Source organism: Chelonia mydas, chromosome 7, assembly GCF_015237465.2.
Source record: "Chelonia mydas isolate rCheMyd1 chromosome 7, rCheMyd1.pri.v2, whole genome shotgun sequence".
In the NCBI taxonomy this organism is placed as follows: Eukaryota; Metazoa; Chordata; order Testudines; family Cheloniidae; genus Chelonia; species Chelonia mydas.
This window is the reverse complement of record NC_057853.1, coordinates 84,371,756-84,393,953: the sequence shown is the minus strand read 5'-3', so window position 1 is coordinate 84,393,953 and position 22,198 is coordinate 84,371,756. Positions and strand designations below refer to the sequence as shown.

The window sequence follows — 22,198 nt, the reverse complement described above, 5'->3', positions numbered from 1 at the left end:
AAGGCTCTGGGCTCTTCTTGGACCAGACAGATGCAAGGCTGCATAGCCTCAAGGACTCGCGAGCTACGCTCAAGTTGCTGGGTATGCACACCCTGGCGACCCAGAAGAAGCCCTTTAAGCCGCAGCCTTCCCCTCAATGCCAGTACCAGCCTCGCCATAGGCGTGAGCCTTATCGTAGGTGAGGCAGGGATAACAGGTGACGGCGCAATAACAATAATAACAATAATGCACCAGGCCAGAACCAAGGCCAGCACAAACCCCAGCCGGGCACTAAGTCAGTCTTTTGAAGGTGTGCTCGAGGACACCTAGAGGAGGAAGTCCGCTCGCTGCTAGAGGTGGGGGCGGTAGAGGCGGTGCCTCACAGCCTAAGGGGAAAAGGGTTCTACTCCTGGTACTTCCTCATCCCCAAGGCCAAAGGGGGCCTTCGCCCAATCCTAGACCAGTGCGGGCTAACAAATTCCTGGTCAAGGCCCGGTTCTGCATGGTCTATCTGGGCACCATCATCCCTTCCCTGGATCCGGGGGACTGGTACGCTGCCTTGAACATGAAGGACGCATACTTTCATATCGCCATCTTCCCACCACATCGGTGGTTCCTATGCTTCACCAGGGACCAAGAACATTACCAGTTTGTGGTTCTCCCGTTTGGTCTAGCCGCGGCCCCGAGGGTGTTCATGAAGTGCATGGCAGTGGTGGCGGCCTTCTTACGGAGGCAGAGAATCCGGGTGTACCTGCACCTCGACGACTGGCTCCTGGCGGGCTGATCCGAGGCGGAGGTACAGGGCCATGTGGAGGTGGTCCTGAGATTGTTCCGTGAACTGGGGCTCCTGGTCAACATCCCCAAGTCCACGCTTGTACCCATGCAGAGAGCAGAATTCATAGGGGCGGTCCTGGACGCGGTGGAGGCCAAGGCAAGCCTTCCAGTATCCCAATTCCAGGCTATTCAACAAGCAGTGGCCTCCCTGCGCCAGTTTCCAACGAAAATGGCCAGGTGCTGCCTGCAGCTGCTGGGCCACATGGCAGCATGCACGCATGTGGTCAGGCATGCCAGACTGAGACTCAGAACTCTAGAGGCATGGCTTGCTCGGGTGTACCGCCCAGGCAGGGACCCCCCTGGACTTGGCAGTGACAGCCCCAAGGGATGTGCTGGACCCCCTGCTGTGGTGGCAGTCCCAGCCTGTGGTTTGCGATGGCATCCCCTTTGCTGCCCCACTTCCTGACCTGATGCTGGTGACGGATGCATCAGACCACGGATGGGGGGCTCACCTGGGGGACCTCATGACGCAGGGGTTGCGGTCCGAAGCAGAGCGGTCGCTCCATAGCAACGTGAAGGAGCTCAAGGTGGTTTGTCTCGCCTGCCAGACCTTTCGCGCCACTCTGAGTGGTCACAGCGTGACAGTTCTGACAGAAGACACTTCTGCCATGTTTTACATAAACAAGCAAGGGAGGGCTCGTTCCTCGCCACTCTGTCGTGAGGCTCTCCACCTCTGGGACCTTTGCATAGCCCATGCAATTCACCTCGAGGCATCCTATCTCCCAGGGGTGCGGAACGAGCTGGCGGACTTCCTCAGCAGGTCGTACTGCGTGCATGAGTGGACGCTCAGGGCGGACGTCGTGCTTCCGCTCTTCCGCAGATGGGGGTTTCCCCGGGTAGATCTGTTTGCCACCAGGGCCAAGGCCCAGTGCCCGCGGTTCTGCTCGTTCCAGGGCCGCAGCCCAGGCTCACTCGCGGACGTGTATGCGATCCTGTGGAGAGGGGGTTTGATGTATGCCTTCCCCCTGCTCCCCTTGGTGCACAAGGTCCTGCTCAAGGTGCGCAGGGACAGGGCGGCGGTGATCCTCATCTCCCCAGCCTGGGCCCACCAACACTGGTACAAGTCGCTCCTAGAGCTGTCGGTGGAGGCCCCAGTAGTCCTGCCCCTACACCGGGACCTCATTACACAGGATGGCAGGCAGCTTCTCCACCCCAACCTGCAGTCACTGCACCTGACGGCATGGAGGCTCTGTGGCTAAATGCCCTGGAGAGCCAGGGCTCCCTTCCTGTGCTGCAGATTCTGCTTGACAGTAGAAAGCCCTCTACCAGGGTGGCCTATATGGCCAAGTGGAAAAAGTTCTCGTTTTGGTGTGAACCCTGACAGGTGCGGCTGGGCCAGGCCCTGGTGCAGGCCATTCTAGAGTACCTCCTGCACCTCAAGCAACAAGGGCTAGCCCCATCCTCACTCAGAGTGCACCTGGCGGCCATCTCTGCCTTCCATCTGGAGTTCTCAGGGCGGGCTCGGTGTTTTCCCACCCAATAGTGGGACGGTTCCTTAAGGGGTTGGAGTGTGTGTTCCCGTACTCCCGCCCCCCCCAGTCCCTCCATGGAACCTTAATCTGGTCCTTTCTAAGCTCATGGGACCCCCTTTTGAGCCCCTCACTACCTGTTCTCTCCTCCACCTTTCCTGGAAGTTGGCGTTTCTGGTTGCCGTTATCTCGGCCAGAAGGGTGTCCAAACTGAGGGCCCTCACCTCTGAGCCACCGTCCACAGTATTTCACAAGGACAAGATGCAACTCTGGCCGCACCCCAAGTTCCTCTCTAAGGTGGTCTCCCAATTCCATCTGGGCCAGGACATTTGTCTGCCAGTGTTCTTCCCAAAACCCCATATGGACCTAAGTCACCGCAGCTTGCACACGCAGGGTGTGCATCGAGCGCTGGCGTTCTGTTTTACACCAAGTCCTTTCACAAATCGGTGCAGCTGTTTGTGGCTATAGCCGAGAGGATAAAAGGCCTCCCAGTGTCGGTGCGGCGGATTTCATCTTGGATTACAAACTGCATCCGGGCGTGCTATGAGCTTGCAGGTGTTCCGGCCCCGACGGTCATGGCCCACTGGACCAGGGCGCAGACGTCTTCCACAGCTTTCCTGGCACAGGTCCCGATCCAGGAGATCTGCAGAGCAGTCACCTGGTCCTCGGTGCACACCTTCACGACCCACTATGCGGTCAACCAGCAGGATAGAGAGGAGGCTGCAGTTGGCAGAGCGGTCTTCCGAGTAGTTGTTCCGTGACTCCTGCCCTCCTCCAGAGGTAAGCTTGTAATTCACCTAATGTGGAATGGACGTGAACAAGCACTCGAGGAAGAAAAAACTGTTACTTACTTTCTCGTAACTGTTGTTCTTCGAGATGTGTTGTTCACGTCCATTACACCACCCACCTTCCTACCCCTCTGTCGGAGTCGCCGGCAAGAAGGAACTGGAGGGGGTCGGGCCAACGGGTATAAATGCACGGCACAGTGGCACCACTCAGGGGGCCCACCAGAAGCCGCTAAGGGAAAAAGTTTCGGACGCTCGTGCATGCATCGTGTGCACACCTAATATGGAATGGACGAAGAACAACAGTTACGAGAAAGCAACTAATCGTTCATTTTGTTTTCTGGTTTTGTTAATCTTAAACTTGACTATTCTTTCAAGATTTGACTTTGTTTAAAACCCCCCCACAGATTTTTATCATTTGTTGTCTTCTATAAGAAATTAAGTGAATTTATGGACCATATTCTACTATCTTTCTTGGAAGCAAGCCTGTGCAGCCCAAACTGTGTGCTGCCTGGTAGTATAATTCTGCTTTTGAATAGTATTGTGATAAAATTGCATCAGAGAACCCATCATAATTGCTGATAAGTTACATTTTCATTCTAGAAGTAAAATTCTCTAGTTTTCTTGGCCTCCAGGGCTAATGGAATTCTAAATCTCTAGTATTTTATCGGTTTTGGTCACCATTTGTCTTCTGTATGATTTTTCAGTCACTTAATGTGTCCAGTTTTTCCCCCACAATCTCCCCACTTTCTCCAATTCAGTTGAGCATTGCTGCTACTTTGCCTAATTCTTCTGCTTTTCGATCTTCTGCATTTCAGACCTTGCTGTTTTTTAAACTGATATTGTACTAAGCAGTTGTCCTGGCTATTTCTGTAGCAAAATGAACAATTACTGTAGAATTTCCCTGACACAAATAAATCTGTTTAGTTATCAGTGCTAGTGTTGTGGTGAGTGTGGACCCTGTGCTCAGCACTTTGTTTATATTAGGGCCCCTTAAATTTAGTTCATCTGTGGATGTTCAGTTTCCTGAGCATCTACATCAGACCTGCAAGCAACAAACGTTATCGGAGAGGAGGCCTGAGGCTGTGCCCTTTTGAAACAGAATCCCAAGAGGGTAGGCTCCCAACAACCTTCCTCTGCTACCTCTTTTTGCACTGTAGACATACCGGAAAAAAATCCATTTGTGGCTGGTCCAGGTCAGCTGACTCAAGCTTTCCGGGGCTGGGCTGTGGGGCTATAAAATTGCAGACTAGGTATTTGGCATCAGGCTGGAGCCCAGGCTGAGACCCACGAGGAGGGAGGGTCCCAGAGCCCAGGCTCCAGCCTGAGACTGAACTGCTATGTTATAGCTCCATGAGTCAGCTGACCCAGGCCAGCCACACATGTTCTATTGCAGTGTAGATGTACTCTAAGAGGTTGAAGGTGGTTTAACTTCTCTGGGACAGTTTGTATGAAATCTCAAGACAGTCTAAAACTCAAGAGTTTAATTAAAAACAAATCTTAATAAGAAGAGAAGATCCGATTTAAACAAAAGAAATTGAATGCACAACATATTTAGTCTGAAACCCTGAAAAAGCTCATCTCGGGTTTAATTACAGTGAATAGAAAAATGATATTGCACTGCTAGAGAACTGCTTTTTCCATTCTCATCCTTTTGGCAGCTTAGTCTCTCAGGGCTGGTCTTTCCCAGAAAATTTAATTGTTAGAACACAACCTTGAGAAGTTGCAGGGCAGAGGTCAGATTCTGCAGAATAGAAAACAATGAAATCCATAATTTATGTCCATGATTTCTTTAACTTCAGGTGTAAACGAAAAGCAGTTAAGCTGATACAATGTCATGGACAATGAAGGATACTGCATTTTTCTGTAGTGTTTTTTTACTCCACCCTGTATTTCCAAATATTTGCCATTCCCTTTTTACAAGACAGAATTTGATTCTTCAGTGGGCCCTGAATTACAGTGGCAAAAATAGAAACCTGTAATTTACTTATGAAGACTTCAAATTAAACTTTCAAATAGAGGCCATTTTAGACTCTGCGTCTAAACATGAGTTACTTCAAAACCTTTGCCAGTTGTGCAGTTACTGATTATCATAGTTGATGCTTCTTTCCCTCCCTCGTTCTAATCATCTTGCCAGTTGCTAATAAGATGTCCCAGACAAGCTTTTGAAAGAAATAAAATGTATATGGAAAGTGCCTAACCCAAGATCTAGGGCCAGTGCTTGAACAATTTTTAAAACTACTACTGGTAGAAAAGAAAATATTTAAGTTGATTTAGGTCAATATTGTTTCTGCATAATGTGCTTTTCAGTCACAAAAACCTTTGTAGAATTCGCAGTGACTAGTCAATGAAAAACTTTGTGCTCTAGGGATTTAACTTCTGAGGATTCAACAATATAGCCGCTAACAAAGGTAAGTACATTCTAAACTCTGGGTGCCAGCACTAAACAGAATTTAATTTGTTCAGTGGGGAGTAAGAAAATGTGTGACAACTGAACACAGGTGTGCTATTCAAAATATTATGATTCCAAATCCTACATACCTTGTCTGTCTGTTGCTTTCTATAGGTGTAAAGCACAAGTCTTTCTTAACAGCTGAAGATTGCTTTGAATTGGGCAAGATTGCATACACTGAGGCAGATTACTATCATACTGAGCTGTGGATGGAGCAAGCTCTGAAACAGCTTGATGATGGAGAGGTGTCTACTGTTGACAGAGTCTCCGTTCTAGATTATTTGAGTTATGCTGTGTATCAGCAGGGGGACCTGGACAAAGCAATGATGCTCACCAAGCGACTTCTTGAACTGGGTATGTTGTTAAGAGACTAGATCCACAATATATTGTAAAACTGGTCGGGAAATTCTGTGATGTAGCAGTTTTCATATTATGGTCTGTAGATTATTTTTGCTTCACAGAGTAATTGTGGGTAGCTGCTTCTGTCATACAGGTGAATGTCTGCCAAAATAAAATGTGTGAGGAATCATAGACTTTAAGCTCAGAAGGGACCATTATGATCGTCTAGTCTGACCTCCTGCACAACGCAGGCCACAGAACCTCACTCACCCACTCCTGTAACAAACCCCTATCCTATGTCTGAACTATTGAAGTCCTCAAATTGTGGCTTAAAGACTTCAAGGTGCAGAGAATCCTCCAGCAAGTGACCCGTGCCCCACGCTGCAGAAGAAGGTGAACGACCCCCAGGGCCTCTGCCAATCTGCCCTGGAGCAAAATTCCTTCCTGACCCCAAATATGGCGATCAGCCAAACCCTGAGCATGTGGGCAAGACTCATCAGCCAGACACCCAGGAAAGAATTCTCTGTAGTAACTCAGATCCCACTCCATCTAACATCCCATCACAGGCCATTGGGCATATTTACTGCTAATAGTCAAAGATCAGTTAATTGCCAAAATTAGGCTATCCCATCATACCATCCCCTCCATAAACTTATCAAGCTTAGTCTTGAAGCCAGATATGTCTTTTGCCCCCACTGCTCCCCTTGGAAGGCTGTTCCAGAACTTCAGTCCTCTGATGGTTAGAAACCTTCGTCTAATTTCAAGGCTAAACATCCTGATGGCCAGTTTATATCCATTTGTTCTTGTGTCCACATTGGTACTGAGCTTAAATAATTCCTCTCCCTCCCTGGTATTTGTCCCTCTGATGTATTTATAGAGAGCAATCATATCTCCCTCAGCCTTCTTTTGGTTAGGCTAAACAAGCCAAGCTCCTTGAGTCTCCTTTCATAAGACAGGAAGGTATCCAATCCAGCAGTTACACCCATTGTATTAAAAGATGATGAAAATAATCTTCCCTGATATTACTTTTTCAAATAAGAATAGCTGCTGCAAGGATGTTATGGGATCAGCACTGGGAGTTTGGCAAGGGAGGAGGGCCACAAAAGTATGCCTGCCTTAAGAAATGATCTGTAACATGAAGCTGACTACTTGAGGTACATCTTTTGGATGGGAGTTTGCATTTGAGGGAATGGTGGTTTCTATTTTGGCCTAAATTTTACTCCTTGCATACATTTGTTTCCAAGAAGGGTAAATGGAAAATTAAAAATTCCATCCTTAAAGAAAGGAAGAGACAAATACTTCTTGCAGAATTGGGCAGTTCCTGCTATGTTGTAAGTTCTTTTGGCATGGAGTCTCTTCCTGTGTGATTATACAATGACTTGCGCAGTGGAGGGTTGCCAGCTGTCCAGTTTTCAACTGAACACCTGGTCGAAAAGGGACCCTCCCCAGCCTGGTGAAAATGAGCGAGTGAGTGAAGATGAGGGAGAGCAAGGGAGGGAGTGGCAGGACCTCAGAGAAGGGGTGGGGCAAGGGTGTCCGGTTTTGTTTGGTGAGAAAACTGGCAACCCTAGGGGGCCCTGATTGTCGTTGAAGCATTTGGGTGCTACTTTAATACAAATGATGATAATATAGAAAAATATGCAAGTAACTTTGACTAAAACTCTTCTTACAGGGATTATAAACTTGGCCTCAAACATGCTGTATGCTTAAACTTCACATTCAAAATCACAATGTATTTTTATAAATTGATTTATAATCCATTTTGGCCTTGCATAGCTACAGAATTGTATCTGGTTTAAAACTTGATTATGGTGTTAGTTTCATAGCAATGTTGCATCAAATTAATATGTTTAATAACCAAGATATGTCAGTGACTGCATGTTTAATCATTTAGAAGTTCAGTTCTGTTCTAATGTACTATGTAAAAATAGCAGCTTGCTCAACACTTGCTCTTGTGTATATCCTTTCTCTCTAGGCACTCACATAGCTCTCATCGCCACAGTATCTGAACGCCATGTAGAGTCAACGCTTCTTTATTTTCTAAATTGTCTAAAATTTGTTTTACTGTCTTTTCATTCCTCTTTGCTATACAATCAGTATAGCTTCCCTCTCCTAAAGATGAATTCTGTTCTTCTGTGTACATAAACACAGTTGTTTATACTGAGTTCAGAATGCAGGATCTCTCTTGTTAATTGTATATGAGGCTGGAAAAACCCATATTGAGTCTGCAGAGTTGGCCCATGAAAACTATCTTTTAAATTGCGGACTGAGCAGTTTTTATTTGGAATAATTGAAAGACAACAAATATAGAATCCAGTAATGGCTTGCCTAGTGATATTTAAACACAATGGCATAGTATATCTAGGCATTTGTCATTTTCATCACTGTGTGGTATCTGAGTGCCTGAAGGAGGATGTTCTAATCTTAATTCTGAATTAATCCTTTCACAGCAGTAAAACCCCTTCATCAGTAAATGGAGGAATGAGCTGGCATAGTTTGTTAAACTAGCACTTTTTTCTACCGAATTTTGTCAGCTGTCAGTATTCCTGGCCCAACTCTCTCCCTGTTGGGTTTCCTGATGGGACAACGCAGTCTATTTCACACATATCCTCATTTCTCTGTCTCCCTTTATAGTCTTGCAGGCTGTCTCCCCCATGGAATAGTTAAAGTTTATTCCATCTCTTAACTGTTGCTGGGTAGTACTGCTTCCAGTGGAGGTGTCAGTTTCTTGGATTTAGAGGGTTTAAGCTAAGCTTTTCCTTGCCCATTCTCTGCTTCCTTGTACAATGAGCAATGAGAATACAGAAATGTATTACATTCCCGCCTGTCACCTATTGAATGGGTCAGGCTTTCAGCTATATTTTTGTTCTGATTTAACTGTGTAAGCATGTTGGATCACTAAGCATTAATTTTTACAACTTCTGTTCCAGAATGAAGAGTGTTTTGTTTTGTTTTTTATATGCCCTTTCAGGTTGACTTCTACCAGTTGCAAACTTATCTGTGGTGCCTTTCCTTTCTTCTCCATTAGATCCTGAACATCAGAGAGCAAATGGTAACTTAAAATACTTTGAATATATCATGTCTAAAGAAAAAGAAGCAAATAAGTCTACTACCAAAACAGATAGCCAGACTGACAAGGAAACAAAGAAAAAGGAACCAAGCAAAGATTACCTGCCAGAGAGACAGAAGTATGAAATGCTGTGCCGTGGGGAGGGTCTCAGAATGGTAAAGTGGAATAGCCTGTTTGTTTTTGTTTTTTGTTTAATCTACAAAACCAGTTATGCAGGACTCATTTAGACGTGTCAGCAAGTTCTAGTGCTAAGGAGGAAGGTCAGTCAGCTTGCAGGGATGAGCTGGCTCACCTTTAGAACACTGTTTTCCCTCTTACTCCTGTCTTTATGGTGGCCTGCGTTCAAAGTATTTTTGATGAACGTTTGCAAGAAGTTTTGTATCGAGCTTGAACATAAGGAAATCATTTTAGCAATAGGTTTCAGAGAAGCAGCCGTGTTAGTCTGTATCCGCAAAAAGAGAAGGAGTACTTGTGGCACCTTAAAGACTAACAAATTTATTTGAGCATAAGCTTTCGTGAGCTACAGCTCTGCCCTAGCTCACGAAAGCTTATGCTCAAATAAATTTGTTAATCTCTAAGGTGCCACAAGTACTCCTTTTCTTATTGTAGCAATAGAATGAGTATAGACCTATAGTGGAGGGAATGAAGAGGGACAGTGCAGCATCTCTGAATGAAGAAATAGTAACCCATGTTTGAGGATGCTGCCCCCTAACCCTAATGTATTTTAATACCAGTTACTGCACTGAGAATCAAATAAGGTTATTGCATTACAACAAAGATTGTATTACACACATTGTGTTACACACAGCATTGAACATTGTTCATCTTAAGACTAACTGTAAAGTTAATGTTTGCTCTAAGATGTATCTAATATTAAACTTGCTGAGAGCATGGTTTCTCAAATAATGTGCTTGACCTCCCTAAGGAGACTCCAGTCTCCTCAATTGGTAAAATACAAGTAGACATAGGGAAAATGAATTACTGTGTTTTGTTCTTCTCAGAATGAAGGAAAGGCTGATGCCAATCACAGCAGTGAATGAATAGTCTAAGTGCCTATGAATTCATTCATCTAGGTTTTCCAAAAAGTGATGGACTCTTTCAATCCAGTGTCTAAATACTGCTCAGCTGATCCTGTTTAGGAGCTAGAAGATTGACTTCTTCCTTCCTGAATTTGTTGTAATCATATGCAAAATTTCTCTTCATTGTCTTACAATTTAACTTACTAATTATAAATTAATTGTTTAAGTTTTGTTTTATTTAATTTGTTTGCTGAAGGACCACCCGTCACCCCCTTAAGGATATGTCTACACAGCATAGTCTACCGCAGATCTTTCCCAGGTTTTAGCCTTAGCCCCCCTACTGTCCACACTGGGTTTGTAGGTGTTTTAAGCCCAGGTTTGTTTATCCCAGCTAGGAGTGTGGGTTAGAACCTGGGCTCCACTTTAAGTTGGGCCGGAGCCCACCCACTTTGCAGTGAGGATACAGGCTAAACCATTCAAGTTCTGATAGTCCTCTAGTGCCCTTTCCACAATTCCCCCTAAAAGATTGTTCTCCTACACTTGACTGGAAAAGAATCCTAGATCATCTCGCCACAAAGAACAATGAGATATTCCCCCAGACACACATGGGTGAATGGAGAAACAGTCATAACACAGTGCTGTGGGTAGGGCTTGGCAGAGGGGACATTCATACCTGGGCAAAGCTAACTTGGATGCTCAGACCTGGGTGAAGGGTACAGACATAGTCTTAGTGTTATATGCTTGCCATATGAATATGTGTAAGAACACCAACAGAGAAAGTGGTCAGGTTTATAGATGGAATATGACAGGTCAACAAGTTCCATGTTGTGAATATACAATATATATATACACCTACGCTAGTTGTGTCACATTAGATGCATATCTGTCATAATGTGTAATTTTTTATATTTAAAAAAGAAATGTGTGTGTCCTGTAATGGTGTTAATGTGAGCAAGCACTTGATTCTTTTTGTGTTTGTTCTGCCTTGATTTCAGACACCTCGGAGAGAGAAGAAACTCTTCTGCCGCTATTACGATGGAAACCAGAATCCCAAGTATGTTCTGGGACCTGTCAAACAGGAGGATGAATGGGACAAACCTCGGATTGTTCGCTTCCTTGAAATTATTTCTGATGAAGAAATTGAAACTGTGAAAGAACTAGCAAAGCCAAGGGTAAAGAGCTTCAGATTCCTCTTGTTTTGGAAACTTCCATGCCATCTATAGTGTTCTATGTGCATGAACTCAATTCACCTCTTGAATTAGGAGTTTGTAAAGTTAGCTTGGGTGAATGGTGTTATGCACACACACACATGCGCGCACACACACACACGCACACAGAGTAATGTTTTCTCTGCATGGCTTATGCAGATTCACTAAACTGTTCTGCTGGATAAGATTTTTGTGGATGCTATTATGGAGGAGAAGAGAACCTCCTTGAACTCCACAATATAAGTTACATAAGTCCTTTTCAGCAAATCTCACCCTAGCTTCATTTAACTTCAAACTAAAAGAGGTATAATAGGTTGGAACTAACATAACCTTCATTCTCCCACTTCATCACCTCAACTCTCCAATCCCATTTCAAGAACCAGATTCCAAAGGACCAGTCTCTGAATCTGAAATAACCTAAGACTGGCTTATTGTCAAGGCAGCCATGAGAGCCCAGGTCAAACAAAAAAGCTATTTTGCTGGAAGTCACCCAGGACAATATGATTGGCAGCTGCAATACCAGGACAGATTAAAACTGTTAAGAAACTTGTGGTGTACCAATGTAGTAAATATAAAACAACTTGTCTCAATTTAACTCTATCTCAAGACTTGCACTTGAGGTGAAGCTATTCTAATTAATCCATGTTTGTACAGGTCACCAACTACTTCTGCAATCAGATGCAAACAATATAAGTGCATCATTTCTCCAGCTCTACTTCTGTTTATGCTAAACGGATACTTATTGGGAAAGAGCTGAGCGAATGAAGGATAAATACTGTGTGGATAGGTACATCAGAATTACCTAAGAGAAATTATCCAACCATTACTTCTTTATTCAAGCAAATCAAAGGCCTTATCCATAATCAAGTCAAGAATGGTGCTGCCTTTGTTAGCCACCAACTTGAGTACTGAAGAGCATCAAGTGAAGAGTAGGCTCACTATCATCTGACATTCTTTGTTCTTGAGGTAACACCCCAGACTAAACCAGTGGATCTGATTTCAAGTGCTGTGCTCCTTCCCTACACCTAAAACATCTCTTCTTGCCTATGCTTCCCATGTCGATCACATCAGGAATCAGAGCCCAGTTTGTGTGCTAATTCCTATTTTGTTGTGTTACAATGGAAAATGATACAACTGATGATTGGGCTGCATTGTTGCTGTAGGAAACACTGGTGTTGCCTCCTTGGAGTGTAACTAAAGCTGTTCTTTATGGAGTGAAAAGAAAACCTTTCTGTTATAAGGATCACTGAAAACGATACACAGATGATAGTGGATTTAAACTAAACTTTCTGGGACCATTGTTTTCTAGTCCGATAAATGTTCAGCCTGTTACAAAGCTGTGCCAATTTCGGGTACTAATATCTTGCGTTGAAAAATGTGGAACATTCAGACTTAAAGCCTAGACATTGCAGAGTTCAGTGGTTGATGCTGCATGAGACTATGTTTTGAGGTTGAAAGTTCATCTCTTGTATTCTAGCTATTGGGAGTGTCACAGAAGTCTTAGAGTCTAGAAGTGAAAGGGTGTGTAATCACTACCCAGTCTTCTGCTCTTTTGTCATCAGCTGGCATGAGAAAAGCTTAATTCAGTCTTTCGAGACTGTCTGCTTTTGAGTAGTAGGCTGTGTGCAATGATCCAGCTACTTTACCCATGGGACAAAATGGGGTGAGAACAGTGCAGATTAAGGGATTCCCTGATTCTTTGTTTAGATCAATAAGGTCTGAGATGCTTTGAGCCTTTATTGCAAAATAAAAACTAGTAGTAAAACACTTGCCCAGATTGTGACACACAGTACTCAATAAACCCTCCTTGGCCTGGAGTCACCATAATGCAGTCTGTCAATGACCTTCTAGTGCTTCTAATGCTGGAGCATTGCAACCGAAACTTTCCCAATTATGGGTCACTGTATAGTATCTGAATGTGCAGTAGCAACATGCAGTTTGCTTGTGGTGTTGCCATGACTCCGTATGGCAGAAACAGATTTTGTGGAAATGGAGCAGAATGGGACACTGACTAAAATGGGATGGAAGCAAATTACTTGACAATGGTGCAATGTGTTGGTTGGAGAAGAGAGGCCCTAGAACAGTCTTGGTCCAAAGTCTTATTTTTGGATGATCAAAAACGTGGGGAGTATTTCACATGATTTGTGATCATGGTGTAGCTGATGGGTCTGCATTCTGGAACAGAGTGCAAAACACAGATCAATTATTCAATCAACTAATGCAGATAATAAGTTAGAGATATTTTTCAGATTCTGAGGTAAGGTTTCCTTCATGTTTCCCCCCCCACCCCCACGGTTAAAGCTTTTACTCAGTATGTTCCTTATTGATGATTAAACTCTAAAGTGGATCTTGGATGTACCGTATATCATTAACAAAGCAAGAGTTGTACATCTTTGACATACATGCTGTATAACTTCCAGCAGTTGAAAGGAGTTGAAAGATGTTACAGGAAATAGCTTTACTTATCTAACCAGCTCGCTCTTGTTGCTCCCCAAAACTGGAGTATTGCTTCTAGAAAAAAATGTACCACTCATTTGCTCCCTCTTCTCTAAGAAGGAACTGAAGTATCTCCTTTTTATTCGTGTTAGAGGTTTCCCCACCTTCGCCACCACACACATACTCTTTCTGCTATAAAACGTGTAAAACACCACAATGGAAACTGATTGGATGAAGTGCATGGCTTGTGTGGAAATTTTTTTCCCCTCTGTAGGTTTCTGAATGGTCGGATTAATGTGATGCGATATTTACTTTGTAATGCAACTATTCTGATTGGTTCGCTTCACAGCTGAGGCGAGCCACCATTTCAAACCCCATAACGGGAGTCTTGGAGACGGCACATTACAGAATTAGCAAAAGGTAAGAGACTTCGTACACCAAACATTCTGGGCCTGTAATGAGTGCTTGTTCTCTGCTCATTCAGGGATAGAGAGGTGGTCTAAAAACATACTTTAGACTTTCTAGACCATCTCTTTAATATGTACAGATATTGTAACAGGCTGTTACTGCTGAGTTTCTCAGTCTTTTCCTCTAACTAGAAGTTCTGTTTTTTGCCGTTTTAGCTAATATTCCTTTTTTCAAATAGTATTTTGTGCAGGTGCATAGAACGTGCACAGGTGCAAAAACTCAGTGGAGGTTCCCTTATACGTGATTTCCCTGACCACATATGCCAACAAAAATTTGTCATTGCTCTCTTTGCTAAATCTGGCAGACTCCGAGGATCCCTTGCATTCAGAAGTGGTCACATTATCCTGCATAACAGTTGCATTGGCATGCAGAAGCATTTGTTCATTAGTCATATAAAATACAATTGTCCAAGATAATCTGTCTTCCTCCGGTCTGTTTTGTTTGTTTGTTTGTGGCTGCCTCCTAACTCAAACCTTGAAGAAAGCAGCAGTATTTTTTTCTTTACCGGCTTCCAAGTTCTCTCCACTTTGCTAAAAAGCACTGCAGATTTGTGAACTTGAGTTGTTTGTTTTCTGAAAAAAGTTTGATAATGTCTTCGCATTTGCACCTCTCCAAAAGATGTCTTTAGGAGCTGCATAGTAAAGGTCCAGTCCTCCATTAGCTGTTTTGTTTTCCGCACAAAAATCCTGTTCTTCAGCATTTAACAAAAACAAGAAAAGAACATTAAACTTCTGGATACAGAGGAATTTTCTTTGAAACTCAGCACTATGAACTATTTGCAGAAAGTCTCTAGTTTTTAAAAAAAAAAAAAAAAAAAAGAGAAAAGAAAAAAGTGAAAGGACATTCTAACCAAATTTGTCCACCCAATTCTTCATTTTGGAAATGGCAGCTTGCAGCTACTGTCTCCCTTCTAAATACTGCTGCTGATCTGAGAGCATTGCATACCATCCAGACCAATCGGAAACCCTTCCAATCACCTGTGGCTTGTCAAAAAGAAGCCTGCTATCAGAGTAAGCCCTTGTCCTTTCTCTTTTTGTAGCTGAGCCGGGCTACTGTACATGACCCTCAGACTGGGAAACTGACCACAGCACATTACAGAGTCTCTAAGAGGTAAGGGGAATGTGTTCCAAAGGTATATCTAACACCTAGGAAATCTGTTCTGTAGCTAACCTGTTAAATCTTCTAGTTGCAAATCTGGGGTGAGGGAAGATTATACATATTTATTTCTTGTGCTCATTTCTATTTAGAAGAGATGAGGTGGCCTAAAAATTACCTGGCACGTATTGTTGCAAATGGGCTGCTTAAATAGAACGTTTTAAAGCATTCCTGCTAGCTAAAAGGAAAGCTGCTACTGCTTTTCTGTCTGCATGGTCCTGAATAACACAAATACATACTAAAAACCTGCTAAAAAAATGGGAAGATTCCCACCTAAACTAAAATTCAGAAAGGACTGCACTTGTTATTTGTACCATTGTACCAATATATGTTTAAAATTAAGCACTTGAGATTTGTTATAATGAATAGCAACAACAGCATGAGTTAGAGAGCTTGAGAACTTTAGTTCAAAAAATTCTTTGTTTGTTTATCACAACACTAACTAGTTGTGCATTTACTCTGCTAGTTGATTTAATATAAAATCCAGCATTCATTGGAAAATATTAGAGCCACATTTTGTTTGATTAAATTATCTTTTGAACAAATGAAACTGTCATTAAAGGGTTTTTGTCATAGTTTTAACCTCAACATTTGAATAGTGTTTTTTAAAAAGGGGTAAAAATGAATTGGGTTTACAGAGATGTAAAATTTCTGAAATATTCTCCCCCTGCCACAAAAACCATTAGCTTTTAGTTAGTTATGTGAGCAGTGAGTTTAGAACCCTTATGAACAAGAAGACTACTACTAATTAAATACTAGATTATTAGAAATTCTGTTCCAAAAGGATTGGTAGTAAATAGACTTGTTGAGGAAATATCCTCCTCTTAGGGCTTTTTGACTGAGCTGGTTTGGATTCCAGATAAATCCTTACTACTGAAAACCAGAAACGATATGCTCTATTTCCTGGGTTGTTTTTTTTTTTTTTTTTTAAAATAGATGGTCGCTTCCCCACTGCAAACATTGCAGGCATTCTTTCCTAGTCATTGCCCTTCTAAATTACAGCATTCCTCTATGAGGAGAGTACTGTTCACTCAGCAGTACGTGGCAGACTGTATTAACAGGGGCATGTTGCCAGCTGCATGAAGAGGCATGTCAAGCCTTGCTGTATGCAGTACAAGAATATATCCAGACAGTTTGACACAGCTTTCAAGGAAACTAGTGGTTTTTGAGGCAGCCAGTTAGAATCCGTAGCATACGAGGTTAGTGTTTACTCTTCAGGAATATCAGCCTCTGCTTTTATTTTAATCACTGCTCTTTCTCTAAAGGAAGTGTATTTAGACCATCCTTAGTATGTAAAAATGTTAGTAATGTTGTATTTTATATATCTCATAACAAAGCCAATGAGTAGGTTATAGTCAACCTTTTAAGAAATGATTAGAAATGTTAAGGAAGGGGAGTAAATGTAATTGCAATTTTTAATTGTTCATTTGTAATAAGGTCAGACATCCATTTCCCAATTTTTTTTTAATTTTCAAGTTGAGAAAATGTCAAATATCCACCAGTGTGGATTTCAAACGCTTCATAAAATATTTTATGTAAAATACAGTGTGGCAGAATGTTTCTAATTCAGGTGTACAGATCATGCTGTACATGAAGAGCTTCTGAAGGGGAGAGGCTAAATGTTATGTTCTGATGGTGGCAGCAATGATAACTAGACCTCTCTACCCTTCAGGGAATCTCTAAGAATTTTGGCTTTTTGAAGTGGCACAAAGAAAACTTGAAGTCCTATGTTAGCTTCCCTATGATTCCCTCTTAAAGTAAAATGGAAAAATGCTTGTGGGCTTCGCGAGTAAAAGGGGTTTCAAAAGAATTATTTTCCACCAGGAAAAAAAAGCTCCTCTTAATGTGGATGATAGTCTTTTCGATGTAAGGTTACCTGTCTGTAACGTTCACTTGAAGCATAATGATACTTCTAATGAGTGAAATTGTTTTCTGGCTAGTAGAAGTTGAAGGAAAAGTTACACTGAAGGGCAAGAGCCTGGCATGCATTTCACAAGAGCTGCTCTGATCCTTAAATTCACACTTGAATAGTTCAGCTAGTTGAGCACAATTTTCTAACTGATTACTAATCCTATAATCACCAAAGCTTATGCTCAAATAAATTTGTTAGTCTCTAAGGTGCCACAAGTACTCCTTTTCTTTTTGCCGATACAGACTAACACGGCTGCTGCTCTGAAACTAATCCTATAGTGCAATTACCAGTGGAAAAATGTCTTCAGGTTTGTGTGAGAGAAGGGTGGTGGAGCAAGTGAAATGAAGCTTTTCAAGTGGAGAATTTCTGTCCCTGTGGAGCAGCCCTCACTGTACATACCTACCTTGGCTGCTTTGATAGTGAGCTCTGCAAGAGATAGAACAGCTCCCTTAGACTGACTGACTTTTTTTAATACCCATGGAGAACAAAAGTTGAGACCAGCAGCAAAAATGGATGATACAGATGGGCTCGTATTCCTGAAGGGCAGATAGACAAATCCTGCTGGAAGTTGCAGTTCTGGAGGAACCTCTTCATATGCATGATAAAAGCCAGTGGAGCTTACTAGAGCAGCGGTTCTCAATCTGGGGTCAGGACTGCAAAGTAGGTCACGACCCCATTTTAATAGGGTCACCAGGATCAGCACAGATTTGCTGGGACTTAGAGATGAAGCCCAAGCTCCACCCCCACCCAGGGTGGCTCGGGCCCCCTCTCCCTCCACTCGAGGTGGTGGAACCCCTCCTCCCCCCTGTCGTTTAGTAAATTTGTTGTCAGAAGGAGGTTGTGATGCAATGAAGCTTGAGAACTTCTGAACTAGAGGCTTAAAGAACTACCAGAGTCTAGTTGGTGCTGGAAAATCAATCTAGAGCTAGGAATATGCAAATCCTCCTGAGCTGTGATAGGAACCGAGGAAGTAGACTCAGTGATGCTTATGGGTGACAACTTGTGCCAAATGTCTTTCTAGAAGTCATTATTCAACTCTACCAAGTAGCTTTCACTGCCAAGTTACTCTTCCAAAGTATGTATGATGCTGTTTTACCAGAAATAAGACTGATGCTTCGTAGTCTTTCTTCACAAAAGTTTGCTTTATCTGGACCATCTGCTTCCTTCTGTTCTCTGTCACATGGCTGTGGTCAGGAAACAACTGCCAGACCCAGAAAGCTGTCTCAGTTCTGGCAAATATGAAAATGCAAGATCATCCCCCCCACTACTGCCCCTTCTGTCTTACACGCTATGGTAACTGGGGGCTAAATAAATACTTGAGTGCCTCAGACTCTATGGTATTTATCCTCCCACCACTTGTGTGAAGTAGGCAGGTTCTCTTTTCCCCATTTTACGAAAGGGGTACTGTAACACAGACAGACTGAATTGCCTGTGGAAGTCTGTTGTGGAGCAGGGCATTGAACTTGAGTTGAATCTAGTCCTAACCACTAGACCATCTGTCGTCTCTTTCGTACTCAAGAGGGAGGTGAAAGCTACTTGGTAGAGTTGAATAGTGACTTCTAGCAAGTACGGATTGAATTGGGCGTGATGGCGTAGCCTGATAGTAACAAAATGGTCTTATTGTGGTGTTTCTTTGTGTATTGTTGTTACAGTGCCTTTCTGAGGACAGTGTTGCATGTTCTGGGGTTTTAATTTTCAATATGCAGTGTATAATTGGCTGTTGTGGGAAATGCTTCATACGCACACATTCCTCTTCCTTTCCTTCTTGTTCATTCCAAACAGAATGAGGATAGTCTGCTTTTAACACTTTCTTATGCTAACAATTGTTCAAAAGTATTTTTATAAATACTCCCAGTGTGCTGAAGTCCTCATTTTGAGATGGACTGCATTTACGTACTGTTCTGTGTATGGTGAATATTTAAACAGATTTCATGTTTGCCCTTGGAGATTCTGTAACCTGTGTCAGTACCAGGTGTTGTAGGAACGTGTTTTGCTGCTTCTCTTGGTGTGGGGCATTCTGGGGCTTTTAAAAGAACAGGTATGTAAAAATACACTGATGTTAGTAGGTGAAAAATTGTTATAAACCTTTGAACCAACGTACATACTGATTTGCCAGTTCACTGGTTCTCAGATTGGTCTGTGGGCACTGGTGTTCAAGTGTTGCGGGCTTCTAGTTTCCCACTGCTTTTATAGGTATCTAAACTTTTCATTGCAAAGATGATCCAGGGAGTTAGCTGTGCAGCTAGGAGGAGTTATCACATCACATAAAAGGGTTGTAAACACCAAGGGACCAGAGTCACCAGTGTTTTGTGTTGTACACAAGAGAGGACTCTCTGGTGAAGAAAAAGAAGAGGAAAAGATGGCTGGGTAGCATATGCAAAGAGGAAGAAAAAAGGGACTAGAGAAAAAGAAGCCATATTGCTGGAGATGCGTCAGGATTGCTATATGTTTATGAAGGCTAAGGGAAATGGTCCAGTAGACGGGCTCAGCTGTGATGACATGAAGTTTGAGCCCTGCTGCATTAGTCGGTAATACTCAAGTTAAATCATTACCTTTGAATACAGTCGCTATTTTTACATTGCTTGTCTTTCAAGAATGGACGGAACAAACGGGATAACATTGTGATTTGTCTTCTCCATACCTGCAAAATGATACATTGGTTCAGTAGTCTGTGTCTGGATGAAGACAGCGGATTCATACTGAAGGCTTACATAGTATCAGTTATTTCTGCACCTGTTTTATTTCTGTCTGAACTCATTTTTTCCCCAAAGTATCTTAATTGCAAAGGAAGCTCTTGGTTCCAAGTTTGAAACATCATCATTTAAAGGTAGCAAAGTTCTAAAATGATTTTCAGGACTTTGAGGCTGACCTTTTTAGGAAGCTGGAGAATATTTAAAAAATGATACTGGGTAATGTTTGCTTACTCAACTAAAGCAGAACTATTTGCTAAATACTGAATATTCTACAAGCTGTTCTGGTAAGAATTCCTGAACAAGGAGGAGAGAAATTAAAATACCTTTTTCGTGTATTCAAATTTTTTCGTTTTTAAATATACTTTGCTCTCGCCACCAGTGGGGGAAGATGGGGAAACTTTGGCCATTTCATATTCTATTCTCCAGAAGCCCTTCTGAAAATAGATGTTTATCTTGAGAGCCCACAAAAAATTGTTCCTGTTTTATTTAAAAAGAGGACAGCTACAGTAAAGCTAGTGTAGTATTGCTCACTGCATAAATATTTGGACTGTGCTTTATGTCGATCTGTGCTGTTATGCTTGGAATATGGAGGTAGTCCCTTTGCCACAGTTCTCTAGTGCCTTTCTTCCTCTTTCATGGGAACACATGGTTACAGGGGAAATTAAAGCAGCTGTCCAAACAGGGCTTTGATTGAGATGGGTTGACAACCCAGTCCCTCCTACCCCCACCTTTTATTTATTTATTTTATTTTAAGGCACTCCTCTTACTCTTTAGAATTTCCACTTTCTTTTTAAAAATGTTACGTCTCTAGTCCTTATAGTTGCAGAGAAAGCATTAAAATATGAAACCAAATGTCAGTGCAGTATGTCTGGAAAAAATAGGTCTGAGGGATGTGAATTGCCCTATTTATTTCATTGTCTGTCTGATAATGGAAGTGAAGTTTCATTGTTGTTAAAGCAAGCAAGTAAGAAGTGAGGGAGAGTGTGGAAATCACAAATCTGTATAACCTGAGAGGATAGTGTTTGGGAGAGTTGAGTTGCAATCACCATAATCCTGTGTACGCTGAGTCAAAAACAGAGATAAGGGTCCATGTTTAAACACTGCTTCGACTGCATAAGTTCCTACCATGGATTGGTTGTTCAGAATAGACAGGGCAAAACTTGTGTTTGCAAGCTTGTTCAAAATTATTGTTAGAACCTGACATAAAATAATGGAATACAGTTTTTAGTCCTGTTCACCCCAGCTGGCCAAATAGTATTGGAAAGTAACTTACCTCGTTTAAAAAGTTTAAATATGGTTCCTTTGATCACTTCCTAGCCCCTTATAGAAACTAGGTGCCTTATTCAAGACGCTGATATTACCAAAGTTACAAAGGTCATCTCTGGTAAGAGAAGCCTCACAAATGTGGGACCTGGCAATGCCAGTAATTATAGTATTAGCCTAAACAATTGTCTACAGATGGCTCTAAGTCTTTATGCACATTTTAGAAATTATAAAACTCTGTTCCACTTATAACACAAGCTTGTGGTATGTTACTAGCAAATCATTTTCCTTTTTTAATTTAGTGCCTGGTTGTCTGGATATGAAAGCCCTGTGGTATCTCGCATTAACCTGAGGATACAGGACCTAACAGGACTGGATGTTTCCACAGCAGAGGAACTACAGGTGTGTAAATGAGGATTTCAGTAACTAGTCACACCAGACTTTGGTTTGAATTAAATGGACTTTAAAATCTACTGAACAGCAGACATCCATGTAGTCTTCAGACAGCTGCTTTGGGGGATATATGCAGAGGCTTCTTCTTTGGTGTGCACTCAACTCCTTCAGGTGTTACTGAAAGTCAGGCCTAGTCAATATGGGAAGAACATCAATGCCTTGTTGTTTAAGTTGAGTAACTGAGCCAAATTCAGTCTTGGTATAGGGGGGATCCAGTTCCATTTTCAGTGGAGCAGCACCTGCTTGTCCCAGGGCTGAGTTTGACTTAGAACCTGGAGGGAAGTAGAGAACAGTTGAAATTTCTGCTCTTTAAAATGAGTGAGGTTTTTTGTTTAGAAAACTTTTTTATTGCCAGCAATAAAACCAGGTTTTCTGATGGTAGCTCAAATTTTCGTGGGAACGGTCTCTAGAGAAATACTGGTTTTGACTGATATTTAAGGGAATGGGTTGTTTTTCTCTGAATACATCTCAAGGTTAGAAAGTCTCAGGAAACTGATTGAGGACTTTATCCTTAATTCATCAGCATTGTTAGACATGGGGAAGATTGTGACTGCACGTGTATATTTTAAGTGAATTAAATAAATTCAGTAGTTGCAGTAGGCTGTGCTTGCGGAAATTGGGGTCTTAATTTATCAACGTGGAAGCATCACATCTTACACTTAA

At 42.4% G+C, this 22,198-nt stretch overlaps 1 protein-coding gene and 1 long non-coding RNA gene across 9 annotated transcripts in view; one reads left to right on the top strand and one right to left on the bottom strand.

The window, feature by feature from the left end:
• Positions 1-22,198, bottom strand: part of LOC119566760 — a 65,567-nt gene that overhangs the window by 3,887 nt on the left and 39,482 nt on the right. The window contains exons 2-4 of the long non-coding RNA XR_005226061.2: positions 21,093-21,807; positions 19,679-19,767; positions 5,609-6,020 (exon numbers count right to left, since the gene is read on the bottom strand). This is a non-coding gene — a long non-coding RNA (uncharacterized LOC119566760). The remainder of the gene's footprint in view (positions 1-5,608; positions 6,021-19,678; positions 19,768-21,092; positions 21,808-22,198) is intronic.
• P4HA1 (prolyl 4-hydroxylase subunit alpha 1) overlaps positions 1-22,198 on the top strand; it is a 74,390-nt gene that overhangs the window by 35,485 nt on the left and 16,707 nt on the right. For 5 of the 8 annotated variants that reach the window (XR_005226060.2, XM_043552137.1, XM_037903575.2 and 2 more), the window contains exons 6-10: positions 5,634-5,873; positions 8,887-9,083; positions 10,943-11,119; positions 15,099-15,169; positions 21,385-21,484. Coding sequence is in view for 7 of the 8 variants with exons in the window: in XM_043552137.1 (XP_043408072.1) it covers positions 5,634-5,873; positions 8,887-9,083; positions 10,943-11,119; positions 15,099-15,169; positions 21,385-21,484 (785 nt within the window). In the remaining variant the exon portion in view is untranslated. Of the gene's footprint in view, positions 1-5,633; positions 5,874-8,886; positions 9,084-10,942; positions 11,120-13,940; positions 14,012-15,098; positions 15,170-21,384; positions 21,485-22,198 lie in introns of all 8 variants that reach the window. The other 3 variants (XM_043552138.1, XM_037903578.2, XM_037903577.2) reach the window with 1 other exon arrangement.